Source organism: Anas platyrhynchos, chromosome 4 (genome assembly GCF_047663525.1).
Source record: "Anas platyrhynchos isolate ZD024472 breed Pekin duck chromosome 4, IASCAAS_PekinDuck_T2T, whole genome shotgun sequence".
Lineage (NCBI taxonomy): Eukaryota > Metazoa > Chordata > Aves > Anseriformes > Anatidae > Anas > Anas platyrhynchos.
Genome location: NC_092590.1, coordinates 66,980,094 through 67,000,760, shown reverse-complemented (window position 1 = coordinate 67,000,760; position 20,667 = coordinate 66,980,094). Strand labels below are relative to the sequence as shown.

Here is a 20,667-nt window from a genome sequence, read left to right as displayed (position 1 = left end):
ATACGCCATTGATGAAATTATTGTACTTTAAAGACTGTGGATTGGGACTTGTGATCCTATAAATCCAGGCTGCTTGGTGGCTTTGTGTGCTTTAGCAGGAAGTGTAGCCTGGCAGGAGGGGCTCTGCAGAGTGGATGCAGACCTGATATCCACATGAGGCACATCCCAGGAATATTTCACATATTACTGACCTTACTTCCAAAAGCTTCATGTCTTTAACTTATATTATCTGATATAGCATGGATCCTGCAAGCATTAAGAAGTAATGTCATTAATTTCTGTAGGATTATTTAAGTAAATAAAATCTTTCATTTCTGCCTAGGATCAAGATCCAGACTGAGATCCAAGATCATGATGCACTTTAATTGAAACAGAGAAATAGATTTTTCTGGAAATTATGTCAAATGTTATCCACTTTGGTCCTTCTCAAGTTAAATAAATATTAAGGGAAAAAATAAAATTAAAAAAAAGGTCGTTATAAGGGGTGAGCATGAAACAGTTTATTTGGGGAAATGAAAACTGTCCTCTAAAGAACAAAGTCTGCTCCTTTGCTTGATCCTGTGATTTCAGTCTCTGCTCAAATTAAACAAATAAACCCATACCATGCTCATGATAGATGTAAAATATGTACCTTAGTACATTAGTAAACTTCTCTGTTGTTGATAGGAACACCATATCATTTCACCATTTCACGAAGCAATAAAAATCTGTATTTTATGAAAATTTTGTGAAAAAAAATACATATAATGTTAAACCAAATTTAAAAATTGATTCATTTACAAAGAACTTTGTTTTGCAAAAGATAAAATGGAAACAATACAGTAAAAACAGATTACTACAAATAAAATGCTTATCACTTCCAAAAGCCTAATTTATTTGTTTTAAAAAATTGAAATGAAATTTGCTTGTGAATGATAACCCTTTACAAATAAAAGCACAATAAGACAGAACAAATAAGCATTTATTATCAAAATGTGGATGTACAAGTTGTAAAATACATAGATGTATGGATATGTGGATGCTCTTAAAACAAACAAACAAACAAACAAACAAACAAAAAGCTTTTCAAGTCAGGAATACTTTGGATAAAGTATTTTTCTTTTCAAGACAATCCTCATCCAGAATAGAACCATGAAAACAAAGACACATGTAACTTCTTCACATTTTATAACAACTAGCTATGAGTCTGAGAAAATTCCTAAAGTTTTTAGCTCTCCTTTCTAAGTTGCTTTTCAACTCTGGCTCAGTCAGCTTATTCTTACAAATAAAAAGGTCTTTCTTTGTCATAATTATGAAACACTGCTAATGTGTCTAAACTTGCATCCACAAAAGTTGCTAGTAAAACGTTGACTTGGCCAGGGTCACATCTCTTACTACAAAGCAGAATGCATGAAGTTAAACAACAAAGTGAAGACATTCACGCTGCAACATTTCCAATGGGTTTCTGGTAGTTAAATGAAATTATTCAGTGTTTAGCCTATTTGACACTACATTCACGTATTTACATCATATACATCTGTTATAAACTCAACAGCAGATGTTCAGAAACAGCTGTGTTTAGCAGTTTCACAGAATTCCATACTGGACCATTTTGATTAACAGAGACAGAGAGGACAATGTAAAGACTTCAAGATAAAGCTGGCCCCAATATAACCTTGTCTCTTGCAGGTAGCCAGAAACATGGCAATCTTTGAGAGGCTGCCTAATGAATTGTTTCAAGTTTTCTTCCAGGATTTTGAAAAGGAGAGTCAAGCCTATAAAACTGTATTTTGTTGCTGATGGTCATTTTTTCCAGTGGCAGAGTCAAAAGAGCGGAGTCTTAGGTAGACATTCTCAACCGGTGTGCTCCATGGGCTTGTCCTTGGCTGGGGATCCTGCTGGAGAAGTAAGATTTCTTGGGATCCAACGGGTGAGCATGAAGGCATGCATGGAGAGGACCTTTCCTTGCCCCTCCCCCCGGGGTGAAAGCAAGAATAGGGCTGGAGCTCACTAGCTGCTGCAGCCTCTTGTGCATCCGTGTCCAAGTAAGTTGTTGTTACGTCCGTCTTGAAGTTTCCCGTGGCTCTGCAGGGATGCTCTGCTCTCTGTGCTGGAAGTCTGTCCGCTTTGATCCTGCTGTCTTCTTAGTCTGCCCAAGGTTAAAAACATCAAAAGGTTTATAGCTGATATGCAGATAACTGCATCAGAATAACAGCCATTGTCTGTTTTATGGTGAACTACATATTCCTGCATATAAAATAGACTCCTGCACCATTCAATCTCTACTAACTTCCCTATCTTTATTCATCTTTTAAACACCGAAGAATTCCTCCTCCTAAATATGTGAGGTTGAATCTTGGCTAAATCCTGCTCCCATTAGAACCTATCACAAAGAACTAGCAGAGGATTGTGCTTTCCCTGGCTTTGACACCTTTGCCTGGACATAACTTGAAAAAGCCTCCCCCAGCAAAGGAAAAAACATGAGGTGAATGTATAGTCAGTGTTCTTCTTGTTATTACTTCATATGTGGTCAAAGCTTCCAAGGTGGTTTCAAGGGATAACAACAACAAAAAATCCTGCATTGTTTAAGGACTTTGCAAAGTCATCTTCTGCAGGCAATATTTTCTGGAGAACAGCCACAGCCCTGGTGGCACTTGTAATCCCCAGTTTTAATTTTATCAGCAAATTTCTCAGCCTTGTTGTTCAACCCTAGTATCAATGTCTATGATTTTACTGTGGTTCTTGTTCTTACTTAATATTGTTCTCCAAAAACAAAAGGCACAATGTAAGTATTTTCATGAGGAGGAGAAAGTTTCATGGGGAAGCTATGGAGCAGAGGAGAGGCCAGTTTTCGGAAAATTAACAGCTGGGATTTTTTAATTTTTTTTTTTAATTTTTATTTTTTTTTAGGAATTTTTCTCCATTTTTTTTCTTAAAATGGGAAACAGCCGGTGATGTATTCCCCCAAAAATGCACAAAGAACTAGCACCAGAGACACTGTGGAAGAAACTGTTTGTAAAAGTGACTATAAGTGGTATGTACGATGTATTGAAAAAAATAAAAACACTTTGCAAGTAACATCGAATACATAGAAATTATTCAATAATGAAAAGCATGCAAAAATGAACTGTAAAGGGTCAGTTTAAAACAGGGTAAAATAGAGACACAAACTGAAGACTCAGAAGAGAATGTAAAATTCTCTTGAAAATTCTGTCATAGGTAAACAGAAGTATTAAGGAGATTGTTTAATGTTAAAATAAACAAAATACTATCCAAATAGGTTGTTTAAAAAAGGACATACATTGACATGTTAAATAAAAAATATAAAGCATACTAAAACCAACCAACCAATCCCACCCCCCAAATGAAAATAAAAAACAACAAAAATAACACTGTGTTAAAGGAACAAATTGTGCACCACAAATGAAGTCTACCAGTGAGTCTATAGGCCAGTGGATGACTGAGTCATTAGAGGATAGCACAAGAAATATTAGTCCCTAGCTGAAAAGCCAATTAATTATCTTCACCAAAACTCATGACAAATGAGCTGAGGGACATTCCTTTCTTTATGAGAAACTTGTCCATCATCCCCAGTCAAAACATCAGCCAAACAGCTTAAAACTGTTTTTTTCAAATGAATGTTGACAAGTGATCAAGACAAATTTTCTCCAATGGCTCTAAGAACACTGAAATATATAATTGCACAGCTGAATGGAGTATGTAACTTACTGTTGAAACTGTCTTGGCACTACTGATTGCAAGGCAGCAAATGTGATAGTGTGTTTGTTTGTTTGTTTGCTTGTTTGTTTTTGTTTGTTTGATTTGTTGTCTTTTATTTTATAAGAGTTTCAGAGAAGATCCATGGGACTACCAAGGGAGCAACTGAATCAGACAAAGCATTGAATCTCAGGGGCTGAGCTAATGGCCCTTACAAGAGCAAGGTATTTGTAGACATTGAGACAAAAGGCTACAGTGCTTGGAAACTAAGAAGTCTCAATAACAGCATAAAACAGAAAAACACAAGTTTGTTGGTTTTGTTCGTTGTTGCTTTTTTTATTATTATTATTTTTATTTTTTTCCAAATCACTCAAACTGGCTCAAAGGCAGCATGTAAAGGTTCAAAAAACATGACAGACCAGCCTTGAAATTCCCATTCTTCACAGAGAGAGTTTCTATTGTTGTTTTATTTCTATTTGTTTTCTTTTATCCTATCCCTGCTCCCAAGGGCTCTTATTATTTTGCCAAGGGCAATTATTATTATAATTGGATTATGGGAGGTTGGAAGTGGTAAAAAAAAAAAAGTATATTGTTTTAGCAGTGCTTCATTGTATTCTCTTTTCAGACATTTTTTATTTCTGTACCTAGATTCGCTACACATATTTATAAACTATTAAAGTAAGCAATAGGCTATATATCAGATCAAAAGTCAGTCAAAAATTTAACTATTTGGCTATTTTATAATTTATAAATTGCTTTATTCAGAGTTTAAAATTATGTTAAAGATTCCATTATAAGAAATTATTATGGGCATGCTAACAACTACCTACTAGTGTGTCTTGGAGAATGGGAAATTAGACTAAGAATCAGGAGATGTTGATTCAGTTTCTACCTCTGTCACCCTGTGGAGAAATTGCAGCCCTTTGCCGTTCCTCAGCCTCTCTCCCAACACGTGGAGACAATGTAGGGGAGTGAAGCTGAGACAGAATAATATCTGTCCAGAAATCTCACATGGACAGGAGCTAGCCAGCATCTGAGCTGGATAAATTGTGGCTAAGAACTAGCAAGAAAGCATGTATAGAAATACAAAAGCAAAGAGAACAGACTGGCCAAAGATTTGCATGGGAAATATGAAAAAAAAAAAAAAAAAAGAAAAAAGAAGAAGAAGAAAAAAAGATTGAAACAACTATGGCAGGTCAGAGTATCATGTAGAGTATCAGAGTATCAGAGTATCATGTAATGTAGTATCATCAGAGTATCAGAGTAATCAGTATCAACCCAGTAGTAAACTTGGAATCCCCAGGAAAGTGCTTAAGGCTCAGCTTTGTTCACCAGGTGAATAAAAATCTCAAAAGTTTGTCTTTAGGCTGTATAATAAGATAAGTTTAATAGAAAAGGAACAGAAGTTCCAGATTCAACATGACAGTCATAATTTCAGATTTGTAAAAGACTAAGGCATGGGATCCCAATCATAAGCATCTAATTGGTCTCAGAAATGTTAGTGGAGAATATTTTCTTTCCCTTCAAACCACTGTAGTGAAAAAGTAAAATAAGGCAATTGGTTTATATTTCCATCTAGCTCTAAAGTGCAAAGAGACTCTGGTCAAGACCTAAACAAATCTCACCACAGCAGGAGTGTGTGAACAAGCAGTCTCTTCAATTAAAAGGTTGGGACATTTTCCATGAGAGTTTCTCAGCTTTACAAAAACATGGATAGCTCAACACAGTCCCTGCGATCATTGCAAAATAAATGCACTCTGGTCCATTCTCTTTAAAAATAGCACTAGTGCAATAAAATATTTGTCAGAAACTGCTTTCTAGTGTGGCTTTTCTTTCCTTTAAGTTGATGCAGCTACAGCCTGCAATAACTTGATAAAGGCCCAGGGAAAATGAACGAGTTGATGGGAACTTAGCTGTTGTGGATCCAAACCAGGTAGCTATTCTTTTGCTGAATGTTATGAAGAGAGGTTAAATAGTGAAATGTCCAGCAGTGGGTGAAAAAAGTGAACAAGTGGCTCTGGTGAATAGTTACGAAGAAAAAACCTGCAGAGAAAAGAGGTTGAAAAGGAGTTTGCACAATGTCTATTACATTTATGCCACTAAATTCTGTACAAATAGATAAGTAAGCTCAGAGACAGTTATGCTGGGAATTAAGAGTGGTTCTGCTGCATCAATGAATAGATAAGCACAGATTTCCTTGCCTTCACCATAGATCCATGCAATATCAGTAGTGTGACACTGAGCATAGAGCAACCTCCTCTCTGGCAGCGAGGAAGAAAGAGGCTGTACTAACCACTTGGGAATGCATCAAGAAAAGTAACTGAGCCCTCAGTCCAGTCTTCTGCTTCATCAGCATTTCTGGTTAAGGAAAAGTGTCTCTGTCATGTATGAAAGGTTTTAAAGATTCTTATCTTGATTTCCAGAAATTATAGTGGAGTCCCTGCAGTGTTGGTTTCTAGTGCTGGGTCTTGAATCAGGTATCGGTAAGTAGAAGATTCAAAGAAGAGGGAAACATTATTGGCCCCCAAAACAAAAAAGAACTCTGTAGCAATGCAAAGCAGTGGAATCAGGCTTGCAAAATGTCCTGTTTGAGAGCTTTAAGAAGTCTGTTATGCTGCCTGTCACTTGCTTGTTCTAGCCAAGCCATACCTTGTGTGTGATAACACCTTGGTGCAGCCAGTATACCCATCAGTGGGTGCTGCCCAGCTGCCAGTTTGAAACCAGAGCCTCAGAAGTGTTTCAAACGGTGGTAATGCACTCAACAACTCAACAAGAAAGAATTTCTATTGACAGAAAGATCATTTAAGCCAGCAAGAAATTCCACTCCATGTGTACCAGGTCCTACAGGACACTCTTTTTATTACAGCAAATTTACAATTGAGCTTGCTGGTTTTGCAAATCAGTGTCCTGGGTGTGTAAGAAAGAAAATGGTGTGAGTGGATAGTGGAATTTGCTTTATCATTTCTAGATTTAGCATTTTACCTTGGCGTATTGATATTTCCACCCCCTTTCCAGTGAAACCAGATGCGTTTGCTTGTGGTTTGGGGAAGAGTTGAGCTTAATAAGTCAAGCTTTAGAAACTGGGAATAGTAAATCAATCTTTAGAAATTGTAGCTTTATTGCAGTAAAAAGAGTTCCACTAAAGGAAACTTCTACATCTCCTGAAAGAAACCCTTAGGAGTAGATAAATCTGTGGAACATTTTATCCCAGTCATTCTTCACAAGGGAGGAGGTCTGAGGTCAGAAAAGAGCAAGCATGCCTATGCTAGCTTTTAAAATTCAAGTATCCTGGGAGACAGATTGCTAAATAGTTAGAAACACACCTCAGTTCTATGATTTAGTAGCTACATTTAAATAATGCTGATGTCTTCTGCAGATGGCCTTTCTGGAAGGCTAATTACAAACATATCCAAATAGGAGAAAAAGAAAAAAAAAAAAAGAAAGAAAAAAAAAAAGGAAAAAGCAATGATGTACTATGAAAAATGACAGTGCTAAGAAAGGCACTATTTCAACTGTATTGTCTCTATGCATATCAGTCTGGTTTGCCTACTAGAGCACAGATACAGATGTTACAAGGGGGATTTCAGAGCAACAATAAAGACACTCCAAATACCATATTTTTAGAATATCAGTCAGTAAACATAAACTCTTCGTAAGTCAGTATCCTCTCAATATACTGAAAATTTTCATTCTCAATAGACAATATCTATCAATGACAATTTGTAAGGAAAAAGAAAGTTACAGACACAGGTATTGTTTTGTTATATTCTGGTCTTAAAAAAATAGAAATGTGGAAGTTATGCAATATAACTAAAACTGATGGGTATTCTGGAAAACATCCAGCAGTGCTGCAAAAATCCCAACCAAACTGAAAATGATTTTTACAGAGTGATATAATGATGTAAAGGTGGACCCCATGAATCATTAAATGTCCTCTTCTCTCTTTTTTCAGTCCCTTACTTAAGCTTTATAGAAGCTTGTACACTTCACAAAAATGTACATACTACAAAATCAGGGCAGATATTTGGCAGTAATATGTAGGTCTTGCAGTGTGCACACATCTTTTTAAAAAATAATGGGGTTTATGCATGCGCTTCTTATACCCTACTTTGAAAACTTTCCCTGCTATTTTTATGCCATCATTTTAACATCAATTGCAGGCAATGACTGTAGAAATATTGATAACTGAGCATGATTTCTGGGACAATAAGCAGCTTGGCTTGTCATCTGACTGCCACTGTGGGAAATAAGAATTGAGTTTGATACACGGACACTTAATAATTTTCTGCCTACATTTTGAAGGTTTTTCTTAAGAACTGACTCACTGTTTCTTATTTTTATAAAATTGAAGAAGCTGGCAGTGTTTTGCAATTGTAAATGAGTTCTACTCTTTCTCTTATATCTCCATTATTCTGCTTATTAGTTCTCATCTGCCGGTTTTTTTCATTGAACTATATTTTTTAGTGAAAAGATAATAAAAAAATAAATAAAGAAGAAGAAAGAAGTGAGCAAAACAAGTTATTTTTAACTGAATGAATATATTTGGAAAGAGTACTTTCACTTTCTAAAACAAAGTAGCCACCAAATATATCAGAAAAGTGTTAAAATTCCTGTCTATTTTCTTTTCTGAAAAGCTAACTAAAATGAGTTTGTGAGTAGATTAGAAGTTCAGGAAAGTTGCTTATTTTATACTTTTATGCATAAAAAGGGATACACTACCTTTTGCCCAATGTAAATATTAAGAAAACATGTTAACAGAAAAGAGCAAATAGAACACTTTTGGATTGTCCTCACAGGAAATCCTGTTGGTGCGAGCTACAGATCCCATTGTAACCTTTCATGCTTAGGACTGCTTTCCAATGGTGCAGGCTGAAGAGCTGGCATATGACTAGAATACATGAACAGAGATAAGTCCTGGTCTTCATTCTCTGGTCTGAGTCTTAGAAATTTCTTATTTATGAAAGAAGAGTTTTGATTTCATTACAATATGTATCAGAACTAATTGATATAGTAATCCATCATAAGATTAAGTTACCTGGTAACCCAAGCATCTGCCAAACTATTAATTTATGTCATAACCCCCAGTGATATCCAGGTTCTTATGACAAACTGCAAATCACATTCTGGCTGTAAATGTCATTGATTACATTGACTGCATTCATACCAGAAGACAAAATGGTGGAGAGATAGATCCCTGGAAGCTAAGTGGCACAAGGTTGCATCTTTTTGGATAAACTCTCTAATATCCAAAATACTTTTTGTTTTCCTTTTTTTTTTCTTTTTTTTTTTTTCTTTTTTTCTTTTTTTCTTTTTCTTTGGTCTATATTAATCTTTGAAATGTGAAGGAGTTTGCTTCAGGGAATGATTTTGTTCAGGGAAAGAAATATGCCAGGGACCATGGAAGACTGCATATATTCCTATATTGCTTATATTCCTCCTTTTAAATATTTGATAATACCAGCATAATGATTGTGCTGCCCTTTACCCATTTGGAAGTGACATAGGTAGACATGAAATACATAGGAAAAAATGTAGAATAAAGAAGTAAAAATAGATAAAATACAACAATGAAGGTATAAAATGCAGAATAAAAAAAAGAAAGGAAGCGGAAGTGGAAGAAGAAGAACTAGACACCTGAAAAAGAGAAAGTATTTAAAAGAATGCCGGATTTGGAGATTTAATTTGAAACTAACTCCTGAGACAGTTGTATATAGCTAATGTGCTTTTTTATCTAATGAAGTTTTTACACACAGGGATGGGCAGTAACCATGAGAGAGTTAATATTGAGCTCTTCTTTTCTTTAGTCTGTGTACAGCTTGTGTTGTGTTTTCATTAAAACAGAAACATCTGAAAAGTACTTGAATTTAGAAAGATTTTCAAATAAATAAAGAAGGTTCAATCTTACTCTGTGCCAGAGGAGGTTTGGGGCAGACCAGGACAGGCTTAAGGATGGGCTGGGGCAGACTCAACACTCATCATGAAGCAACATCAGTGTTGAGTAACACAACTTTAGACTGGAAAGAAGAGTCTCCAAAGTCAGATAATTTTTATCCACTCTAGATTTCTTATGGAGGACTGACTTATACACAGCAGCTTTAAGTGAAACACAATAGAATTTTTTGCTTATGTAATAGTGGGCATACATTCTGGGAGATCTGGGTCCAAGTAGTATCCTCATCAAACTAGTAGCAAGGGTGAAAGTCTCATAAGTCTTTAGTTCTACTTTAAAAACATTCACTCTTGTAACTTGCTTGTTCTTGGCCTGCTCACATGGCTAGGTATGTATAGCTCAAATGCGGTTGCCCCAGAAGTGGAGTTTAGTGCCATATGAGATGCCCTCGATTACCTGACCGACAGAGAGCAGATACAACAGCAGACCACAGAAGACCACAGAAGTTGGACTGGCAGCTAGGCATTTATTTTCACATAAATGAACTGAGCCCACAGCTGTGGGATAGATTTTATGCCAGCTAACTGTACACAACTGAAAGATTAGTTCAGGCTCTCTGTACAAGATAAATAGAGGCTCTGACATAGAATAATGAGTTCCAGCCTAAGTTATCTGATACATGTATCACAGACCAACCTTGAGAGATACAATGCTCTCTTCACCGACTACTAAAGGAGCTTAAAGTAAATAAATGATTTTAAATTGATTAGTTTAGAAGAATATAGTCCTGTTGCTTCCCCAGAAAAATAGAGATACCCTTCCCTCTCTGAACCACAGACTCAAGTCCCTTCCTGTCTAGCAGCTGTATAAACTCACTGCGTGCTGCACTGCTTAGCAGAGGCAATTTGCTTCTGGATTAGAGCTAATTTATACCCACAATGTTCAGGCGAGCAGAAGCTGAATAGTCCCATCAGCCTGGCACATATCACAAGCTGATAAACTCTGCCAAGGGCTGGGTAAGGAAGTCACTCTGAAGCACAGGGGTGCAATTACCTGTTCATCCATGCAGACATGCCATCTAATTCCTATTTGTTTCAGATACCTTTGAAAATCTTGCACAAGCCCTTTGAAGTAGGAGTCGTTCTGCATCTAACCAATATTTAACGCAGTCTGTTTTTGACCCTAAACATGTCCTCTTGGGTTTGACTGCTTCAGTAGAAACAAGCACATTCTCAGATCTGTTTTCCTAATACACTGTGAGGTATGTGTTTTGATTGCTCAGTAGATTACCACGTAATCATTCAAATAACTCTGTTTTAACTCCATTTAAATTTAAATGACTGAGGCACAGACTAAAAGTTATGCTTTATTACAGCTGAATGTGAAAAGTAAAATTTTGGAGAAGTATCCCTGTGTAGCACAGATGTCTTCTTGCACCATTGACACTCATGACATTTACTTCTACCTTTTCCAAAAATCCTTCGGGAAATATGCTTGCACTATGGGTAATTGATTCAGGTTGATGGTTCCTGCTGAGTAATTACACTCACTAAATGCCTGTGAATATAATTTTCTATCAACCAGCAATTTATAATCAAGCATAATGGGTTCAGGTGCACATATGGAGTGAGTGACATGTGAAATACTAGTATGTGGAAGTCAAGTAACAAATTATACTGGATGCTGCAGCACGTTGGCCTACAGTGTCTTGAGATCTCAGGTTTACCTTGGGAATTGAAAAGCAAAATAAGAGAGAAGAGATGAAGTAAATAAATAAAAACAGCAAATGAGATGCAGGCATTTAGGAAAATGAAAGTAAAACAACTGATTATCACCGACATTAAAACCTTGCTCAGACTAGAAGCATAGGTGTCTCTTAGAAATGGGCTATTGGCTGTCCAAGACCAGATGCATGTCTTGTTCATTTCAAATTCACATTACAAAATGTAAAATATTTTAGTTTAGTGGTATCTACAGACCCATATGCACAAGCAACAGGAAAGCAGCTCTGAATTTTCCCAGTAATGTATTGTTTATTAGACTTTGTGGGAACACAAGATTTTTTTAATTTCTTATTATTTATTTATTTGTTTGTTTGTTTGTTTATTTATTTATTTTTATTTTCCCCAATTTGTTAGAATCCAGTTTATAAACTGCAAATACTTGCCCACGAATAAGGACATCTTTCAGCTGTGTGAGGAAAAACGCATTCTCAAAAAGGACACATACTTCCTAGCTTGCCTCAGGTGTATCTCCTCAAATACACAGGGTAATCCCGTTGTAAAACTACCAGCAGTTAGGAAGTTCACAGGAGTTGCTTTGACATATTCTCTTATTTTATTCTTTTGGTGGAATTTTCTAGGTAGAGTGATCCTTTTGGTCACATCAAAATGCAATATATGGGGAGAAGGACAATTTCTTGCTGCATCTAGAGGGAGATCTACTTTACATATTGTCAACAACAACTACCTCCACCGCGACACTGAACATGTTACAGAGGAGTTGGAGTGAATCACAGAATCACAGAATTTCTAGGTTGGAAGAGACCTCAAGATCATCGAGTCCAACCTCTGACCTAACACTAACAGTCCCCACTAAACCATATCCCTAAGCTCTACATCTAAACATCTTTTAAAGACTTCCAGGGATGGTGACTCCACCACTTCCCTGGGCAGCCTGTTCCAATGTCTAATAACCCTTTTGGTAAAGAAGTTCTTCCTAATATCCAACCTAAAACTCCCCTGGTGCAACTTTAGCCCATTCCCCCTCGTCCTGTCACCAGGCATGTGGGAGAACAGGCCAACCCCCACCTCACTACAGCCTCCTTTAAGGTACCTGTAGAGAGCAATAAGGTCGCCCCTGAGCCTCCTGTTAACAAAGAAGATGCTTGTTAACAAAGATGCCTGTTAACAGACTGCAAATCACACCAGTGAGCATAGTTCTACTAACAGACTGAGAACTTAAAGACAAAAGTAATGTGGTGCCTGTGACATGCCTGCTGCCTTTGGAGTGATGGTGTCTGCAGCTCTGTGCCAGTGACTCAGTATGGTCGATTGCCATCACAAAGCAGGACTGAACAAATGGGCAGCCAGCCATCACTGTTATGTTGTCATTCAATCCCTTATTACTTCTCTTTCCCTTTTATCCCTGTCCACTAGTGCTGAGGAGAGGACCCTGGTTCAGAGATAAGTGAGGAGTATCATAGCTATGACATCTTTTATTTTATTTTATTTTATTTTATTTTATTTTATTTTTGCATAACAGCACCAATTTCTTTAACGTGGCAGCTCTAATTAAAACTGCAGCTCCATAAGAGCCATACACTCAATAATTTAAGAATTAAGATATGTGGAAAGATATGTAGTCTAGCTCTGCCTGATTACTGGGACTTGACAATAAACACTCGGACTGGAATAAAGGCCTGGGCGGTTGCTGGTTCAGTCATTCACTTCTTCTCTTGCAAAAACAAGTTTCCAGGAATCATTCATCAATCTGTGAGTTTCCAGGGAACAAACCCAGCCTGCACTGACCTCCCTGCTGTCTCATGTCTCCCTATCTATACTTCATTTTCTCTGTCAAAGTCCAAAACTTAGAATCATAAGAAGTCTAGGCCTTGTGCAGCTTTTTATTCTCTGAAGGAGAGACACCCTCACCAGAAGGAGACATAGCAGGTAGCTCGCTTGTGATCACACAGCATATCAGCCTTCAGTAATCACCAAACCTCCTTGCACAATGCCTGGAAAGTTGGTGCCTAACAGAGGGATCCAAAGAAGCCACTGTGTCAAACACAGAGCTGTCTGGGTTAGTCTCTGAGTTATACCCACCACAACACTATGTATTATGCCCCAGATGGGACACAGGAAAATGATCTCCAGCTGGGTTTCACAACCTTGAGTTCTTCCAAGGTAGTGTGCACCAGACATTCCCTAAAACACAGCAGGAGACAAACTAAATCTTACCTAAATCTCTTACTGTCATAATTTTTCTTTACTTTCCTTATTTCTGAAAAGAATATATATATATATATATATATACACATGCATATATACATCCATTTACATATGTATGTACATTTCACTGTAAACTTGTGCTAAAATGAAGACCCTATATGAAGATGGAGACATTACAAGCAGTGAGATAACATAAAAACACATATTCAGCCATCCCATCTAACATAGATTCCTGTCTCAGAGTGGCCCCCTTCTCATCTCACAGTGGACAATGTCAAAGAACAAGTCAAATGGAGACAAATGTCTGCTGTGGCATATCCTCCTCTCTGCTGAAATTTCCAGACATTCCAAGCCAATGCCCACACTGTTGGGTGTGTGTGTGTGTGTGTGTGTCTCATAGACCTTGACGGATTTTTCACCATGAATTTCTCTATTTCTTTGAATCTTTTCATACTTCTAGTATCAAAAGCACCCCTTGGTGATATGCTGCACTACACTATAATACATGGTTTGTATTCTTTTAAACCTGCAGCCTGATAACTTTTTGCCAGAGTTACTAGAAAAAGTGAATATTAATTTCTTATCCGTCTCATCAATTACTTTCATAACGTATTATTATTTAGCTAGTTTCCTAAACTAGTTTTCAGTCGTCTCTTCTCTTCTCCAGGTTTAAACTACTTTGAGTCTATGAAATTCTGCAGTGTAAGCCCTGCCACAACTTTTTTAATCCTGTTTTTTTGTTTGTTTGTTTGTTTGTTTTTGTTTTTGTAATCATTCTGTCTACAATATCTTTTTTAAAATAAGGAAGCGAAAGTTGTGCAGATATATAGATATATATTTGAACATATACATGTACACAATAGCATTTTGATGTTTACTTGATAACATCTCACTCACACTTGATAGCATCATGATGTTCATTTCTTTACAGCTTTCTTTGCAATTTTGAACAAATTAACAGCTCTCATATGCCCACTATACATTGGGCTATCCACACATTTTTCAAAATCGCTCCCCTGCATAACTGAAGCTAAATTATAGTCTAAGATTTGCTGGCCAACAGTGCTGAGGATCTGTATTGATTATCCTGAACTTTTAATCCTCTCTACTGATGTGATAGTGAGAATGCTCTGATATATGCAACCTTCCCTGGATGTTCATTTGATAAAGTGTATCTACCACAAAGATGTGCCAACTTTCTTGGGAAAACTTAGGCCATTTTCCTGGGAGGCTTTGAAAATAAGGTTCCAGATATTCATTAACTTTTCTATTTTCCTTGCATGAAACTGCAAAAGGAAGACATTATTGAAACAATGGCTTTTGTATGACTCCTGTTTACTCAAAACAGTGAATTTGAATGTACACTTACAGAAAAATAATCAGCTTGGTCTTGCTAATGCTTAAATCTAGGCAGGTTGACTTGCCAAGAAAGGAGGCACATTTGGATTGGTAATTCTAAGCCAGTAAAAATGAGTGGGAATCAAAGGCAGAAGTGAAAGGGTCTGTGTGATCACGCAGAGGTTATTAGCACTGAAAAACAAGTTAAATTTAATCATGTTTAGTAAGGCATCTTTCTAATTAGGTGAGATGGCAGGAGCAATCTCCAAAAGCAGACATATCCATTACAAAAGCGACAAGACAGACATCAGTGAAGAGTAGCAGAATCACTTGAAATGCTCAGATAGAGATGGATTTAAGTTGAATCAAGGTCAGCAGAAGTGGCAGGAGAAGAGAAGTTGTGCTGCAGCCCCAGCCAAAAAGCATTCAGATATTATGGGGATTGAGAAAATATAAATATCTTCAGAGATACTAAATGACATAAAATATCTGTTAAGGAAAGCACGCTGAGAGAGGTTTACTGCAAATCATTATGAATATTCTATTCCAATCAAACTGAAATGAGAGAGAGCTCTCCAGAACTCTGGTTTTGAATCTGACAAGACAATTGAAAGGAAAGAAAAGGAACTACAGGAAAAGATAAAATAATTTTGATCTTATACAAAAATGCAGAGAATATTATGTCAGCTTTTTTCATGTGATATGGACAAAATCATGCAATGTGATTTTAAACATCATAATATGCTTAAAATTTGGCCCCTCACCTTTTGCTGTTTATTCTGGAAGTAGATTTCTGTCTGTTCACCTAGAGTTGTTCAGCATCTTTTAGGAAAAAAATAGGTATGGCCAAACAGCACATACTGTGGCTGGAAAAGAGGAGAAATTGTGAAGCAGCCATCTGACTGCTTCAGTTTCTGGTATAATTTTTAGTGTGTTTGCTTTGAATTTATATTAAGAAAATAAGGTGTCCCAGGGGCTTAAGAAAGAGCAAGACTGCTCAAATCAATGAAAATTAGAAAGATGAATATCATAGCAGTGTTATTACAGGATATTAGTATTAAGTGAAAAACCTCTAACTTTAAAATCATTAGAAAGTTTTTGGATGTTTCCACTAAGACTGATAAAAATATGGATAGTTTGCTCATTGCTCCATCCCTTTTATTAAAGTAGCTCTGCAGAATTTGAATCCATTTTCACATCCATTTTATATATGAAATGCATGTTCTGTTCAGTAGAATGTGGCTATATGATTTTGCTTTCATTAGTAGGCTGATAATTTTGATGACAAGTTTGTGAAGCATTCAGCTGAAGGATTATTCCGCCTGAGGTTCAGAAATTTCCTGTGTTTTCTCTGCTGTTCTTTGTTTGCTCACCTCTTTAATCTTAAAGACATCTTTCAGGGAGAGGAAGAGGCTCAGGAACCATACAGGGTAAGAAATTTGATTCTGCTACAATAAAATATTGTCTCTATTTCTTAATTTTTGGCTATTTCAGGTTTTGGATGTTCATAAACAAATGTAGTTGTACATGAAGAGTTGTTTAGTGCTAACAACACTAAAATAGAAATATAATCTCTGCTCAGCTTTTTAATAAAGCTATGAACAAACATTGTGGCTTTATCTGTGCAATTTTATTTTATTTTATTATTATCTTTTTTAACCCTGAATAAAATATAGCCTACAGATTCTAAATAAGACCAACTTCTCAAAAAATTGCTGGCAATATTATGGGAATACATGTTCAGATAGCGCAGAACATTCGGTGTGTCATTTCTAGATGCAATAAAACATTTATCTGTAGAAATATATTTAAAAACAGATAAATTCCATGTGTCATCATAAAGAGCCAACCAGGTCCATGAAATCAACATCAGATAATATTCTCCAACTACGAGCCAGTGCACAGACCATTTTAGATCACAATTTATTTAGTTTACACATTCAAAGTTAAGCAATAGGTTTTACTGACACTCTTGCAGAAGAATAGAAAACATTGGCTCCACCACTTTCAAACTTGTATTGCAAACAGCTGTTTTTTATATTATTATTTTACTTTGCACTGGGACATTGTGTAACTCTGTCTTAAAGGTACTACACAATAACACCAGTGTGTACAGATGACATACACTTGTGTTATATCTTAATTTGTATCTCCCATTTAGTGACATATTGATGTTAATAAGAGTAAACACTTCCATCTAGAGGTACTTCAGCCACTCAGTTATCTGAAGCACTGGGAAAAATAAAATCAGGATAAAACTGATTTACAATGTAAGGGATTATATTATGTATGCTTCATGTTTTCCTGAATAAATGCAGATGAAGGTATAAAACTACCTCTTCAGAAAAGCTTTTTACATGAAATAGAAAGCATTTGCAAACTATGTACATTGCACACCCCTGAAACTGCTCCTCATCTGCTATTACATTATTTGGAGTTGTAAATAAGTGTCCCAAAAGTAAAGGACAGACATTGGGTTTGGAGGTTGAACATGGCTCAGATTCAGTTTTCATAAGCTTTTTCATTAAAAGAAATGGAGTATCATAGGAATTATTGTTGACTCAATCACAAAAATACTGGAGTGTTCAGGATCCATTTCACGGAAATGAAGGCTGCATTCCCATCAGATTCCTGTGTCATCAGAAGTTTGTAGGTAAAGGCACACAAATCTAACTTTTGTTACCCACTGATGACAAATACTGACTACACTTTACTCAGGAAGCCATGTACAGTTAAACACAATATATAAAAAAAACAGCTAACATTGTGACTCCAATTCTTTCTGAGTTCTTATTTTAAGAAAACACACCTATCCTATCATTCTCTAGTGTATGTTTGTGCTCTCTGTCTGTATACAACATCTTACTTTGCAATTCTTCAAATCCTTTCATCCTCTCTCATTAAGTAGTAAAAGCGAAGATGTCAGCTACATAGTTAAACCACAGTCCACTCAAATAAATTAAGGTCAAGGACAATTCATGTCTTAATGAGAAGGTATATTGCTGAATGCTGCTATCTGGAAAAACATTACTTCTTTTAACTGTGTACTCATTTGACTGTATGGCTTACTGAAACGGACTCTTCCTTCCACATTCTCTCATTTTGCTTAAAACATTCCCATAAATACTCATTACAAATTACCCAACTTCAGAAAGCAATAGGAAAATGAAAATGCAGATTCTCTATTTGCCAGTATTAATTTGCATTGTTAAGTTATTTCATTTGGTCTTTTTTGATTCTTTTCTGAATTATTTTCAGCATAGTAAGACTTTTCTTTAGCCAAAAAGTTCAACTTTTCCTCCTGTATTTCTTTGAAAGGAAATTAATATGGCTTATTCCAAGATTTATAATATCTGTTGCGGGATGAAAGATACAAAGTTAAGAAGAGACACATCTTGGGATTATCAACAAAATGTTCAATAAAAACAAAGTCTGCTTTTCATAGGAGATGTTTAGCAAGTACTGCACTGCAAGATGTAGAACTGCAATGGTTAATACTGCACTCTATCAATATGACATTACCACATGACTCTATGTTGCTCAATTAGAAACACCTGATTATTTATTTATTTATTTATTTTCCTAGACTACTTCTAGTTTGGAGTTTCTTTTATATTGAAAGATGAGCTAATTTTTTCCATCTATGATTTCTTACTATTTACGTGCTGTTCTGTGCCACTGAAGTAAACTGAGTGGAAGGCTTAAATCACAATGAAATGTGACTTTTTAAGATGACTGTAATGAATATCTAAGTGAATATGCAGATATTTTCAAACAGCTAGATTATATAATCAATTCTGCTCTGTGTGAATGAACAGGGATGAATATCAAAACATCCAGCTGTGTTAATCTCAGACTAATTTAAAACTAATCTGAGACTTCTATGCTAATGATATAATCACTTACTAGATATGGTTTTAATAGCAACAGCTCATGTCTTTGGAAATCCATGTAAATGCATCCTCAACCTGTACACCCAGTCCTAAGCCTGTACTCACAGGAAGCTCTAAGGAAAAATCTAAGGGTGACTTTGTACTGGCATACACTGTATAGCCTCTTCTCTCCACTATGATATGTGTATCTGTTGTTGCTCTTGTTTTGCTCCTATTAACTTGAATTTACTTTGTGCTTCAAAAATTTAACCTCTGCTTCTCCCCAAATTTGTTTTTCTTTAACTTTTTTCTTTTTGTCTTTGAAAGGTATTACAGACATTTTTCTTCATTTTTCTTCAGCTCTAACACAATTTAAATAGATGATAGGGATTTGGCATAAGACAACGCAGGATCTGTTGTGGGTCTATACAAGATATTTTTCCTTTACCTTGTCAATCTAGCAATGCCTGAAACACATATTCTGAATGAAGTGTGTGTGTTTTAGCCTTCTCTTCCATTTTACTGGTACTTCATTTAAACTTCTTGATCTCTCATCAGCCTCTTAGAGTCCTTTGCAACAGAAAAACAGGGTGCTAATTTCTTTTATGACATTGTGTCAACTGTGCAAAGTTGACAATGCCTTTCCCAGTTTTAATTACATAAAACAGTAATTACTTGCATTATAAGCATTAAGTAAGATATTTAGAACTTGTACATTAATTTCTAACATTTCACAGCTCCATTAGAAAAGCTTGCAGATATAATTAGGTCAAATGAAACCACAGAACATACTAGGATGAAATGGAAAAAAATGATCAAAGACACAAACAACTCTCCTGTTACGAGCTATATCCATAATAAAAACAGGTCCAGAGTGGCTCTAATACAGTAAACAATCTGAAATGTGGTGTAGTAATAGGACTGGGAAGATTATTGACATCCCTGGGATTCAGACATGTCTCTACTGATTCTGGCTGATGCCTAAAATATGAAGCATTTTCTCTCTGTCTGATGTAGTTTTAATATTTAGTCCTGTTGAAATAGCCTATGATGAAATAACCTGTTTCATGGTGGTGAAATATGAATAGGGTTTCCAAATCAGAACACTGGAGTTCATATCATTAAAATTTCATGAGGTATCATGACACCTTTGGTGTTGTCTGAATTGTGAAAAAGCAGCCCCTTGTATATCATTCCCTTTTCTTATTTGTTAATGACTTCTCTGGAGAAGCATTGGTGACATTTACCTTCTCTCTATAACATACTTTCACCATAAGCACTTCTGCTTGCTTTCAGAGATGGAACTACAAAACTGTCACACCAGAAACTAAGAGGAAGAAGTTAGTGGAAACCCAGCCTTCTAGTTGTTGCTGCTGTGATCATTAATCACTTTTCTTTACACTGGAAGAAAAAAAAATCACTCTCAAATTAATTTCAGTAGTGAATGCTAAACAGGTGTTTAGAAATGCACTTACTTCTCTCTGTTGAATATGATGAATTCTTTCCTAACGGTTTCCAAGCACTGCTGCAGGTGTACGTTCTTTAAAAGACAGCATGAATAGGTTGATTAAAAGTGACAGAAAATCATAGACAAAATCACAACAGAAATGATACTGAACAAAACATCTTATGAATGAATACTACCAAAAGGCATTTTGAAGACTGTTCAAGAGTGGGCCATGATAGCACAATCAATCTTTCTTTCTTTTGTGAGATGTTCCCCACAAAGAATTCCTGAGGATTTTTAAGTCTGATAGCTCTACGAAGAACAGTTTGTGTGAGCATTCAAAATTATCAGGAGTAGCAACAGAAGTCATTAAAAAAATCACTGAATTGATATTTAAAGTTTGGAAAAATGATTATTTTGTAATCTCCTCAGAAGTTTAGGCTGTTTATACAACAGATCTTTCTATGTGAAACA

The 20,667-nt window shown here is 36.1% G+C and overlaps 1 protein-coding gene across 2 annotated transcripts in view; it reads right to left on the bottom strand.

Moving 5' to 3' along the window:
* Positions 1-940: 940 nt before the first annotated feature.
* The window catches only part of STK32B (serine/threonine kinase 32B), a 173,445-nt gene continuing 153,718 nt past the window's right edge, over positions 941-20,667 (bottom strand). Inside the window, exons 11-12 of one of the 2 annotated variants that reach the window (XM_027457399.3) lie at positions 20,222-20,286; positions 941-2,128 (exon numbers count right to left, since the gene is read on the bottom strand). In XM_027457399.3, coding sequence (XP_027313200.1) covers positions 1,990-2,128; positions 20,222-20,286 — 204 coding nt within the window. In that variant the 3' untranslated portion in view covers positions 941-1,989. Of the gene's footprint in view, positions 2,129-16,783; positions 20,148-20,221; positions 20,287-20,667 lie in introns of those variants that run through there. The other variant, XM_072037779.1, reaches the window with a different exon arrangement.